Here is a 14,245-nt window from a genome sequence, read left to right as displayed (position 1 = left end):
AAGCAAATGATGGCAAGGATGGGGAGCAACAGGAACTCTCATTTGCTGCTGGTGGGAATGCAAAATGGAACAGCCACTAAGAAAGGCAATTTGGCGACTCCTTGCAAAGCTGAACAACTCTCACCATATGATCCAGCAATTGCACTCCAAATAAGTTAAAGACTTATGTCCATGTAAAAACCTGCACTTGGATGTTTATAGCCAAAACTTGGAAGCAACCAAGATGTTCTTCAGTAGGTGAATGGATACACAATCTGTGGTACATCCAAACAATAGAATATTATTCAGCACTAAAAAGAAATGAACTCATCAAGCCATGAAAAGACACAGATGAACACTAAAAGCATATTACTAAGTGAAAGAAGCCAACCTGTATACCATATAATTTGAAGTATGTGACATTCTGGAAAAGGTAAAACTATGAAGACAGTAAAAAAAACAGTGGTGGTCAGGGGTTAGGACAGAGGATGAATAGGTGGAATACAGATTTTTAGGGCAGTAAAACTATTCTGTGTGATACAATAATGACGGATGCATGTCATACATTTGTCGAAACCCACAGAATGTACAACCGAAAGAGTGAACCCTATTATAAACTATGGATTGGGTTATAGTAATGTTTTAATGTAGGTTCATCAGTTTTAATAAATGTACGACTCTGGTGCAGGATTTTGATAGTAGAGGAGACTGTGTGTATGGGGACAGAGAATATTGGGAACTTTCTGTACTTTCTGCTTTATTTTACTGTGAACCTAGAACTACCCTAAGAAAGAAAGTCTATTTTTTTAAAGATACATTTAAAATCAAAACATACTATTTAGATAAGATATAAGACTGACAAAGGACTAATGTCTTACAAAGAATAAGAGGCCCAAAAGGTATTTGTGAATTACTTGAATAATAATAATAATAATAATAATAAACATTATATACAGACAAACTAAGAATATATTTACATACTGACTATACTATAAGTAAAAAAAAAAAAAAGTAATGGAAAAGACCAATACATAGCAGAAAAAGGACAAAAAATGTGAATGGATTATTCCAAGAGAATCAATAAAAATAACATGACAACATTCGAAATGTCTATAAATGCTACAATTGGAAATCATCTTGTAAAATTTTGTACCTTGTATTCCAGTTTCTATCATCTTTCATTGGTAGTATATTTTTATGCCCCTCTAAAAACTTTTCCTTAATCAACTTCCTTCAAACTTAGAAACCCCTTCCTCTATAATTCACTGGCAAGAACACATTCCACTGTCCCAGACCATCATCATATTTCATAAGTTCTCAACACTCTGAATATAGAGAGTAAAAGGACACTGCTTAGTCAAAAACCTGAGATACTTAATATATACTTACTTATGAAAGTTAGTTTAAGTGGCCAATGGAGGAAGGATTGAAATGTGTTGAAGTGTTGACTTCTTCAAAGTTTATTATGTAATACTTTTAAATGATTATAACTTGATGTCTATATAGAGTTTATAATCACTGGTGTATTTTGAGGAATCTCAGTGGAAATTATGCACTCACTGGATAAGTGTGGAGATGAGAGAAATGGAGAGGCTGTACTCTTATTTTAATGGTGATTTAAAGTTTGTTTTTTTTTGTTGTTGTTGTTTTTAAGTGAAGCCTTCTTCCCTATATGTATGAACTGTAACACAGACCCAAGACAATATTACTTTATAATAATGTAAGAAGCACTGTCAGGACTATATTCCCTACAAAAGACTTGATGGAGTAAGGAGGAAATTTCACTAAAGTAAAATGGTAAAAAGATAAAAGTTACAATTATAAATATATAGAAGTAAAAAGATAACTAGCATCATTTACAGGGCAATTTTTATCACACAACACTTAAAGTAAGGCTTTTATTTAAATTAGAAAATGTGAAATCATTCCTCCTGATTTAAATTATCTTTTTGTTTTCTTTTGGCCAGATGCTTTCTCCCTACCATCACAACCAAACTTCAATTTCTTTAAAAAATAGAATGTTCTTGCTTCTTTTTGAGGCACTGAATGTTGTTTCCATAGAAACAGTAATAATGTCACAGATTATGACTGGTGACTATGAACAAATAGATAAATAAAAAGGTCAAATCAAGAAAATCTTGACACATATATCTAGCAATAATCAGTACCAAAGCCGAAGCCAGAAAGGACAGAAAAGTAATAAAAAATTCACATGCATATACATTTTAGTCTATTTTAACTGGACTTTAAATAAGCACAAGTAATTGATTATAAGGGCAGAGCTTATGTCTAACTCTTTTTGTATATAACAAGGACTTAAAACACTACCTTGCAAATAATAGTCACTCTGTTGAGTGAATAAATGATCAAGAAACTACATATTAGCTTCAAAGAATAATTTCCTAAATTAGTGTTTTTCAAACAGCTGTTTATGACCCTTGAGTAACTTGAAACATCAACACAGTTTTAAAAATGATATATAAATGGATAAAGAAATTGTGGTTTATATACACAATGGAGTACTACATGGCAATGAGAAAGAATGAAATATGGCTCTTTGTAGCAACACGGATGGAACTGGAGAGTGTTATGCTAAGTGAAATAAGCCATACGGAGAAAGACAGATACCATATGTTTTCACTCTTATGTGGATCCTGAGAAACTTAACAGAAACCCATGGGGGAGGGGAAGGAAAAAAAAAAAAAAGGAGGTTAGAGTGGAAGAGAGCCAAAGCATAAGAGACTCTTAAAAACTGAGAACAAACTGAGGGTTGATGGGGGGTGGGAGGGAGGGGAGGGTGGGTGATGGGTATTGAGGAGGGCACCTTTTGGGATGAGCACTGGGTGTTGTATGGAAACCAATTTGACAATAAACTTCATACATTGAAAAAAAATTTTTTTTAAATAAAACTTAAAAAAAATGACATATAATAGAAAATATCAGAGCAAGCAGCGTGTAGTAAGATGGGTTACTTTATATCATACTTAGAAGTATATTTAATGTATAGAAGATATATATTTATATAAGTATGTTTTCCCACCTTGTAAAATGCATTTTTTCCTGTGAATTAAAGCAAAAAAAAGTTTGAAATATACTTTCTAAATGTCACTCTGGGAGCCAGTTTATAATTCTCATCAAAATTCTTAATTGCCTGGAAATAGCTTATGCGCTAAGGGAACTGAGCTTAAGTCATGATAAATTAATCACATAAGAAATGTTCTCATTTCTTCACCTTTCCTTTCCTCTCCTTGGTAATGATTTATTGTTATTTGTTAGATGCATACGGCATCTTTCCTTCCGTTTGAAAATAAGTTGTGACTAAGTAACAATAATTCATGTTTAAAAGAAATTGAGAAGTTTTACTCTGCATGACAAGTTATCCCATTTAATCAACATGCCAGGCTGCCCTGCTAATATCCAGACAGCTCAGGAGGTACTGAAGCACATTCATTACAATCAAGAAGATATATTTAAGGAAGTGGCTAGTGAAAAATGTGTGAGATGAAAATTATATTTGTTCCTAAGAAATTATTTAAAAAGTTACCTGCCTGATAAGATCAAAAACATTATAAATATCATAATTACTTAAAGACAAGAAAATAAGATCATTTATTCTTAAACGAATAAATAAAAAACTACTGCTACCAAGAGCACAAAATGAAACGCTAATGGCTTTGTAGTTAATTATAATAAAGGAGAGCAAAACTTGTCTGGAGAGAAGCAAGATGTTACATCTATCTAAGTATCTCCTCCACTGCATCACTTTCCAATCACCTATTATATAAAATGTTTTGTACTTTATATCATTTTTTAGCCATGTTTACTCTTTTGAAAATATGTCACAACAAATAAATGCTTAGGTGAGCAATGTAAGCAGTAAATGATCTGTCTAAATGGAAATATAATCCCGATTCTGTCTTTTTTACTTATAGATTAGAACTGGTGGGTTATTAAAACTGAAAACTCTTGGGGTGCCTGGGTGGCTCACTTGGTTAAGTGTCCAACTTTGGCTCAGGTCATAATCTCACAGCTCGTGAGTTCGAGCCCTGTGTCAAGCTCTCTGCTGTCAGCACAGAGCCTGCTTCAGATCCTTTGTCTCCCTCTCTCTCTGCCCTTCCCTCCCTCTCTCTCTCTTTCAAAATCAAATAAACATTAAAAAAAAAAAAAAAAAACCTGAAAACTCTTAAGGACCTAATGCATAGGAGAGGATATAGAATATACACATTAACCACTAAATAAGCAGCCTCCATGTTGTTTGCAATATGCTGGCTGATAGTAAGATTCCCACTTTATTCCTAATTTTATGTCAATGGGGATGGTGAAAGAGACATTTAATATATGTACTTTTGCTTAAAAATCAATTTCTACAATAATTTTACGTTAGCAATACGTGTCATACTTTTTAAAAAATCAATTCAAAGCATTAGAAGTTAACATGTAAAAGGTTAAATCGTGTTCAAATTATGAAAATATTTTATGAAATGGCAAATTTTGTCTTAAAGGAGAGTGTTTTTTTTGAGAGAGACAGAGGGAGAGAGTGAGTGCAAGTGAATGAGGGGCAGAAAGAGAAAGAGAATCTAAGACAGGGCAGAGGAAGAAAGAGAGAGAAAAGGGGCTCACCCGAAGTGGGGCTCGTGTTTTACCCAAAGCGGGGCTCATGCTCACCCCATGCAGGACACAAGCTTACTGATGTGGGACTCGAACTCACAAACCATTAGATTGTGACCTGAGCTGAAGTCATATGCTTAACAAATGAGCCACCCAGGTGCCCAGGAGTAGAATAATCTTGTAGATAGTCCTATCAAAGTATACTTGCTTACCAGTAGCAACTTAAAAATAACTATATAATTTTCTATTATCAGGGAACAGCAGGATTTTGCCCCAGTGTTGCTATTCATTGCTATTCCTCCCATGTGGTTGCTATCCTAACTACTAGAAGATGCTGGAAAATGACTTAAAGAAGGGAAATCATAAGAGGTGTGCATTTTAATTTATTTCTTTCAAGATGAATTCCTAAACTTTCTGGAGAGGGCTTTATCAGGCACCTTCCATGACAAAGCACTGGGCTATTGGGTTATCTTTGCAAACTAATATGCACTGAGAAGGAAAAGCTTGGAGCAGGATGGCCACTCTATTTACTACTGTTTGCATCTTTGACTTTATTCTGTTCAATAGAACAGTGTATTTTCCCAAGCTCTTCTAATTTTGACCTCTGGTATTCCAAAACTTGAGTTAGCAAAATTGGCTTCTCTTTTATATTGTTGGCCTTATTCCTTTGGCTAAATATCCCTGCTCTAGGTTCGGCTCTATGTTTCTGATTCAAGCCTAGTAACTTAACTTTCATTCCTGACCATGAACTTGATTGTGATTTTTGTCATTTGAAATGCCACTCCATCACCTCAATGTTTGGTAATGCAAGCATAAATGTTCTGCATCATAGTCACTACCTGAACTGCTTCATAACCCAAGATGACTTAAGGGAGCAAAATAAACATAACAGAAATAATATCAAGGCTTTGGAAAAGAAAGATTAAACCCTAAAAGAAACCGCAGATCCAAGAAAAATACAAAGGAAAATATTGTGAGAATTAGTTTACATGTAAATGCCAAAAGAGAAAAATGGAATCATAGAATATGGGTTAATAAAAAAAAGGCTGAATATACAAGTTTTCCCCTATTTTAAACTAAGAACAGAATTCTTCAGTAGTATTAGGTAAACTTACTCCGTAGTAGTTAATAGATGTCCTGCCTGAATGGAGAGGGTGGAAAAAAAATCCCTCTCAATTAAAAATACTTCAGCATCAATTGATCCTAATTCGGTAAATAGCATGTAAATTAAACTAAAATCAAACACAAACCAGCTGAAACTGGATGTTTGGACAATGCTCTAAAATCAGCTTCATACAGGTAAATCCAATTTTATACTTGTTTTGTTGAGTTTGAAAGCAGGTACTCATCTTCTCTATCACTTTGTTTTATTTTCTTTGTACCATTATTATTTTATTTATATATGTATGTATATATATATGTGTGTATATGTATATATACATATATATGTGTGTATATATACACACATATATATGTATGTGTGTGTGTGTGTGTGTGTGTGTATATATATATATATATATATATATATATATGTATAATTTGTTTACTTGTTCATTTCCATCTTCCCCTAGTAGAATATTAACTCCATGAGGTCCGGGACTTTATCTGTTTTGTTCATCACTCTATCTCCAGTGCTTATAACAGTGCCTGATATATACAGTAGGCTTTCAGTAAGTTTCTCAAATGAATAAATGAATGATGTGGCATTTTGATTCCATTCTTACAAAATTAAAAACAAAGTTATCTGAGAGGACCAAGAAGCCACAAATACCAACAGTATTTCATCATATGTATCAAATGACTGGTCTAATGACTGGCATTGTTAATAAAGGGGAGGGTCAGGAGCAAGAGAATTTAGAAATCTAAATTAGAAATCTAGAAATCTAGTCTAATGACTAGAAAAAAAAAGTTGATGTTTTCTCCCCACTGAGCTCTGTGGATAGTATGCACACATATGACATTTAAAATGTTAATCAACATCTAAAGTTACTTTGGTTTCTAATCTTACCTTTAAGAAAACGCCAATCAATACCACCTAACTTACTGGTGGAGCACTGGCCTCCAAATAGATTTTCATTAGAAATCTTTTCGCATTTGTCACTAGAGATACCTGAAGTCTTGATGATACATGAGAACGAAATCTGATATCTGATTCCTTTTTAGGGGGAAGGGTGAAACACTTCCAAGCAAGAAAAATGCAGCTCTTGAAAGCCAAGTGGAAAGCTGAGGAGAGCTATAGCTTCCCATGTTCACTCTAATATTATTTTCACCATGTTCTTTTTTCCTCCACAGAGAGAAAAATACACACACACACACACACACACACACTCATACTAGGAAAGAAAATTTTCCATTTATATTCTCCCACAACACTGAATAGCTACCTTCTGTAATCTTATAAGGAACAGAGAAGCACAGACATAATGATAAAATATTTTTGATTTAATAATACTCAACATAATGTAATTAGTATCTTAAGTAGCTATTTAATTCTAAAATATAGCTGGCAAGATTTTTTAGTGTTTTAATACTGGAACTTCTAATATTTGAAGGGAATCACAGGAGCAATTTGAAATTAATCATAATAACGACTGCTAAATTTTAGCAACTCAAAATTAAAAGTCCTAATAATTACGAACACTTAATGAGAGCTCACCATGTGCCCAACACTGCTCACACTTCACACAAATTGTCACTTATTCCTCATACTGATCCTACTAGATAGGTAGTATTATCTCTATTTCACAGATAAGAAGATGCAGACAGATATTAATTACTCGCCCAGGAGCATAATGATAGTAAGAAATGGAATAGGAATGCAAGCCTAGGCAATTTCATAGACTGAAACTTACAGTAACATATACACTCTCGATAACCCTTACCAAAAAATGATGGATACAGGGCAAGAGCACGATATCTGCCAGAGTGAAGTACAGGCCTTCTGCAAACACATGCTCCAGAGGCGGAAGGTCAGACACTTTTGCTTTTCTGATGTGAGAAGGCTCCCTGTTGGTAGTAGCTGGTTCTTCGTACACTGCGAGCTTTGAGAATGCCACTTGCAGTTCCAGGCTCTTGGATGAAGAGTCCAACTCTTCAGATGTTTCTTGTCTAAGGACCTTGCTCTTAGCATGGGCAGGCCCAACCCCAGCAGCCTTCTGTTGCTTCAGCTTCTGGCGACGGAGTTTGTCATCATTATGCACTCTAACGGGCTCACTGAGCTTTCTCTCTAGCTGCAGTATTTCTGCAGGGATAGTTGGGTGCTGGTCAGAAGACTCTTTGAGAAAATTCTCAATAGCTAAAGGGATGGTGAGTTCGCATAGCCTGGTCCACTGACTAACCTGCAAAATAAAACAAAACAAGAGATTAAAGGATTCTTTACTGTCAACATAGCTTGAAGAAAACTTTCTGTTGGGAAATAAGACTGGTTTTGACAATGTAAGCCTTGAGCTAAGCCATCCCTGGGCTAGGCTTTTATGCTAGTACAGTGCTTCAAAAGTGACAACACTAAACAACGGTCATGCATTCCTATACCTGGGAATACATGCTCACCTTGAGCATCCTCTTACTGAATAAATCCTTCTTTCTCAAAGCCTTCAAAGTCCATCCATCCCTAAAAAGTACAATTTTCAAAGCAGTGGTACTAGAGCTCCTGTTCATGTGTAAAGTTTCATTTAAAAATTCTCAATATATATAAAAAAAAAGAGAGGTTAGAGTGGGAAAGAGCTGAAGCATAAGAGACTCTTAAAAACTGAAAACAAACTGAGGGCTGATGGGGGGTGGGAGGGAGAGGAGGGTGGGTGATGGGTATTGAAGAGGGCATCTTTTGGGATGAGCACTGGGTGTTGTACGGAAACCAATTTGACAATAAATTTCATATATTTAAAAAAATAAATAAAAATTAAAAAATAAAACAAAAAATAAAAATTCTCAATGTAATTAAAAGAAAAGATTTTTTTAAAAAGTCATTCTCTAGAAATAATGTCTCCAAACCTCACAATTTAAATCTTAAATTCTTACTTCTCATCATTGCACTGAAATATTGGCATACATGAAGGGCTACTTTATTTCCTTGCTTACTATAGGTTTTTTAAATAAATGCAATTTTAGCCTCCTACAGATAGTTAAAATAAATGCTCGACTGAATGTGTTATCGTTTTATGGCTTTAAATAACAGAAAGGGGATTATACTTACTTCGGCACAGGCTTTCAAGCAAGTCTTCTTGAAACCCAGAAGTTCCAAAATTTCCTTCTTTGAGGGGTCAGCTTCATATGATTTCTGGATTATGTGTCTCAGTACAACAGCAAGTCCTGCTCTACAGAAATTGTCTGGTTTTTCTACTACTGCAGGTAAACAGCAATTCTGGACTATTGCTGGAAGTTCTTGCTTTGAAATAATCTGTATTTCAACATCCTGGGGCACTACATTTTTTAGTGAAATATCTGTGCTTTCTTTTGTGAGGACTAAGCCAACTTTGAAGATTTTGCAGTCACAGTATGATAACAAAAATAAAGTTACAGATGTATGAAGAGGAAAGATACATCCTTCCATTTGGTGAGAAAAGTCCAAGTATAGATATTCTTCTGTAAGACTTTTCTTAATGCCTTTCATTTTCCTCTTTCATTGGGTCACCTGAAGCATAAATAAAAGTGGTTAATAGACCTTAGAATATAGTAATTTAGAAGCTGAAATAAAAGACGAATATTTTAAAACTTTTTCTAGAAATCAGCAAGGATTTGTGATAGGTACGATTCTACGAGAATTTGTTCCTGGACTGAATACATGGCTTCCAAAAGAAAGATTTCCACCCGGTGCAATTAACTAGTCTTAGAGGTGATTTTACACCCCTCTAAAATAAGCATACCCCAGGTGCTCTGCAGTAGAACCCTCCCAATCAAGTACTTTGGGGTCTCACTACAGGTAAGAACAAGAAATTAATAGAATAGGAAATAAGAAGTAACCAAGAATACTGGGAGCTGTCTGGAGAAGCTTTGGCCATGCTGGGCCTCCAAACAGCTGTTGTTTTATGACTCTACGATATAATAATTGGAGAGGGGGGATAGATATTCATTCCCTCATGAGAAATAAATTCTCCTAAAGTGAGTTTTGATTATGATGAGCGTGCTGAATCACAACAGAAAAAGATCTGAAGTTTCCCCATAACTCAGATGTTGACAACCAAGATATCTCAAAGTTAACATGTCCAAAATCATTCACCCCCACACCCTAAACCTGCTCCTCATGTATCCTCCCCGTCTCAGTTAATGGAGCACCATCCTTCTAGTGGTTCAGCCAAACACCTGAAATCATTCTTAATTACTCTTTTCTTTAACACCTCCATAACCAATCCATTAAAAACTTACTTTGGTTCCTCAACATATATCTCAAATCTGTTTATTTCCACACCATGTTCATTGTTTCCACTGTGATCCAAGCCACAATCACCTCTCTTCTGTATTACAGCAACTATCTTCTAACCTTGCTTTCCATCCTACCTCCCCCTCTGTTCTATTCTCAACATAGTATCCAAAGTGATCCTGTTAAAAATGGAGTAAGATCATGTCACTACTCTACTCAAACAGTCCATAGCTTCCCATCCTATTCAGAAAAAAGGCAAAGCTCCTTACAATGGCCTACAAAGATCTCCTTGATCTGATCACTCAATGCCCCAGCCAGAGTGGCTTGTTATTCCTTTAAAACCCTAGATACACTCCCGCCTTTGCAGTGGGTTCCAGTGACTGGAATACTCCCTCATCTCCTTCAAGTATTTACTTAAATGTCAACTTCTTATTGAGATGATCTCTGGCTGCTGTATTTAAATTGAAAACCCCAACCCCCATCCTCCCTGAAAAAAACCTTTCTGTGCTTCTCTCCACACTTAGCACTGTGGTAGTATACTATATATTTTGTTTCCCACAGAGAGAATGTTCCATGAGAGCAGAAATTTTGTTTTGTGTACTGCTCTGCCTAAAACAGAACCTGAAGATAGATAGATTAGATAGATAGATAGATAGATAGATAAAATCAAGAAGTATTTGTTGAATGAATGCATGGATACATACACACACTGGTTATTTTAAAGATGCAAACATATACAATCGAGATCAAATTATTGATGGGTGTTTTCAAGTCATACTCTTTAAGAATATTGTCAATTATGATGACTCTTTGTTTGATTTCTACATTTCCTGGGTCTAAAATTCCCGTGTTCTAATCCATAAATCACAATTCCAAACTTAACACTAGATGGCACTCTTTAAAAGCATTCACGATGGAAAGCTGTAATAGGAAGATGGTAGAGGAAAAATTATTTTAAAAGCCTTTAAAGAGTACACCTGAAACTTTCTTTTAAGTGTACTCTGAAATTTAGGAAATCTTAAAAAATACTAAATTTCCTTTATATTCTAAATTCCTTAGTTTTTTTAATTGAAAGCAAAACAAATATTTTTAAGTGTCTTGGTCCTCAGGTTTTTTGTTAAAGAGCTAATAATTCATTATAACAAAGCAATATAGTAAGTAAAGTGTTGTCTTGGAGAAATTTTTGATAAGGCAAGTAATCACTACTATTTTATTTTGTATTTCTTTTAGTAAAACATAACAGATCTGCACAATGTTTTGTTACTTCTTTAAAAGATTATCTAGGGAAAAATTATTTCATGTGATTTAGAAGCAACAACTTTTTTACCCATGGAAACCATTTTCTCCCAAGCTTAGCTTTTTTTTTTAATTTTAATTTTTTTTTTTTTTTTGCACCTGCAGTTTGCTTTAAAACAAACTACTAAAGGGTGCTTATTAAAGCTCACAGGCAAAAGAAACCACCTTTTCTAGGAAACTAATCATTTCTTTGAGGAGTTTGTTCCTGTAAATCTACCGCTGATAATTTACTGATCTTCTTAATTCTCTCTGCTGATAGTGCGATACTATACAGAAGATCCCTAAATGCTTCAAGAAGCAGATTTGAAAGAAAACATGATTGATTTCCTCGTTTGCCCAGCAGTCAAGGAAATAGTAATTATGAGATTAGTCCTGCTCTTTAAAAAATAAAAATAAAAACAAAACTGAAAACAATGTCATGCTCTTTTACAACTTGTGATTTAGAAATTAAAAAATTAGAGTACATGTATTATTTGCTACTTTCCAAGAATAAGTACCTTGAGAATAGGCTTTTTTACATATTTTATAAACTTTTGTCACTGTGAGCACTTAATAAATGCTAAATGTCAACAAAACAAAATAGCAATAACCTGCCCATGGAGATATCTAAAAATTAATGAGATGCCGGAGAGAAAATGCAAAGTACTGTTGATTCTTAACATAATTTATTTTTCCAATATAGATGTTGGTGTGTTGTGTTTTTTTTTCCCCCCTGGGAGATTAAAAATGTTACTTAATGATCTTGGAGTTAAAAAATTACTCTCCCTGGGCAATTTCTTCCCATTAAGTACTAACATAATTTCTAAAATAAATATTAAGTATTAGCAAACCTGTACAAATTTGATATATGTTTTTGGCTTGTACTATGTGTTTTTCAAGACAGTAGAACACAGTTTTTAAGTTTGCAAACATCATAGGCAAGAGAAAACCCTCTTCTCTTTTTTTCTTCTCCATTTCTACCTAGAGATTCCTTACATAATTATTTTTATGTCATGAGCTTTAAAAAGGTAGGTACTATAGAATCATCTTTGGGGTTTCCGGGGTTCCTGGGGCAGCTCCTGTTACTCCATATTACGTTCCTGCCAAGCACAGAAGTAGTGTCATTTGCTCAGCCTTGACAGGTGCCACACTCTAACTACTCCTGAGACAGAGAGAGAAAATAGCTGACAAAAACCACAGACTTGGCTGCTAAACAGAGCTGATGGAGGGTACATCTCTTCCCTGGATATGCCAGTTTGTTTGGGAATGCTGCTGAGGAAATAAAAAGGGAAAAGAAAATATTTAAGCCTGATTTCATTACTTGTGACTCTTCATAGATATTTTTAAACATAACTGAAGCAGTCACAGGTTTAACATTTTAGGCATTTACCTTTTTTTTTTTTTTTTTTTTTTGCATTCTCATTCTAATTAACATATCGTGGTCTTGATAAATTGAAGTATGTCACATATGAAAAGGTAAATGAGTTTCATGGGGTTTTTAAACTCTAAAAGCATTTTACTACTTCACTTCATGCATGTGTATATATAAAGAGAAAGAAAAAATATACTAAATGTATTGAAAATAAGCATACGTGTTCAGAAGCTGAAAAAAAGTTTGAAAGTTTTGTGCTCAAAATTCAAGACTGGATCTATGGCAACTAAATAGTACATAATGGATACATAGGTAAGTTATATATTACATAATAGGTAAAGACCAAAAAGTACACCACTGTAACAAAATATTGTTTTTTTCATATAAGAAATTATCACTACGCATGGAATTTGATAGCTTAATAAATGTTAAATGAGTGAACAAAGAATATAATTCTAAGTAATCCTACGTACATTTGATTGTTCACCAACTATGTGCTAAACACATACACCTTTTATACATTACTTCTAATCTTCACAATCCTTACAAGGACATTTTAGTTCCAACACATGGATAAGAACTATCCATCAATTCAAAAGCATTAATTGAATCTACAAAGGGATCTTATCTGCAAACATTCAGGAATAGCCATTTTTCTAATATAAATAGAACTGTTTTATAAATTTAAAATTTCATAAAGTGAAGCATATGGCAACTTTATTGAGCAACAATTCCACCAAAGTGAAGCTCATCAGAAATTGTTATTCTAAGCAATTGTGCTGGTCTCAGTAATCCTTGATAAAAACCTGTTCTAATTTTTTTTTTATGTTTATTTATTTATTTCTGAGAGAGAGGGAGACAGAATGCAAGCAGGGAGGGGAAGAGAGAGGGAAACACAGATCCCAAGCAGGCTCCAGGCTATGAGCTGTCAGCACAGAGCCTGATGTGGGGCTCGAACCCCCAAGAAACTTGAGATGGTGACCTGAGCCAAAGTTGGATGCTCAACCAACTGAGCCACCCAGGTGCCCCTAAAAACCCAGATGCCCCTAAAGGCAATCATTTGACAAGATTTTTGGTAGTTCCTTCCTAATTCTCTTTTTTGGATCCTCCACAGACCTTTGTAATTTGTGGTTCAGTACTTTGGCCTATTCTTAGCTACACTCACTCCTTTGATTACTGGCTTTCAAAGTTGTTTTTTTTTTTTTAATTTTTTTTAACATTTATTTATTTTTGAGAGACAGAGAGAGGCAGAGCATGAGCAAGGGAGAGGGAAAGAGAGAGAGATACAGAATCTGAAGAAGGCTCCAGGCTCTGAGCTATTTGTCAGCACAAAGCCCAACACAGGGCTCAAACCCACGAACTGCAAGACCATAACCTGAGCTGAAGTCCCACACTCAACCAACTGAGCCACCCAGGCGCCCCACTGGCTTTCAAAGTTTTAATTATGCCACACAATAAGACTTTTTTTTAATGCAACTCATTATACACTGAATAAAACTGAAACACAAGAATCACAAAGAAATACCCTACTACATGGGATGTATCTGCTATTTTTAATCCTGTGCTTTTCTTCCTTCCTTTCATCCTTTTTTTTTTTTTTTTTTAATTTTGGTTAGTATTCAGTAAATTGACTTCACGACCCATTAATGGGCCAC

The 14,245-nt window shown here is 34.6% G+C and overlaps 1 protein-coding gene and 1 long non-coding RNA gene across 3 annotated transcripts in view; one reads left to right on the top strand and one right to left on the bottom strand.

Moving 5' to 3' along the window:
- GSTCD (glutathione S-transferase C-terminal domain containing) overlaps positions 1–14,245 on the bottom strand; it is a 129,564-nt gene that overhangs the window by 110,938 nt on the left and 4,381 nt on the right. For both annotated transcript variants that reach the window (XM_049630957.1, XM_049630958.1), the window contains exons 2-3: positions 8,780–9,217; positions 7,470–7,925 (exon numbers count right to left, since the gene is read on the bottom strand). In XM_049630957.1, coding sequence (XP_049486914.1) covers positions 7,470–7,925; positions 8,780–9,196 — 873 coding nt within the window. In that variant the 5' untranslated portion in view covers positions 9,197–9,217. The remainder of the gene's footprint in view (positions 1–7,469; positions 7,926–8,779; positions 9,218–14,245) is intronic.
- Positions 8,850–11,584, top strand: LOC125922989 (uncharacterized). Its single transcript, XR_007457856.1, has 3 exons — positions 8,850–8,934; positions 9,047–9,139; positions 11,499–11,584. It is a non-coding gene; the product is annotated as an uncharacterized LOC125922989 (long non-coding RNA).

This window comes from Panthera uncia, chromosome B1 (assembly GCF_023721935.1).
Source record: "Panthera uncia isolate 11264 chromosome B1, Puncia_PCG_1.0, whole genome shotgun sequence".
NCBI lineage: Eukaryota > Metazoa > Chordata > Mammalia > Carnivora > Felidae > Panthera > Panthera uncia.
This window is presented reverse-complemented; position numbering and strand designations above follow the sequence as displayed.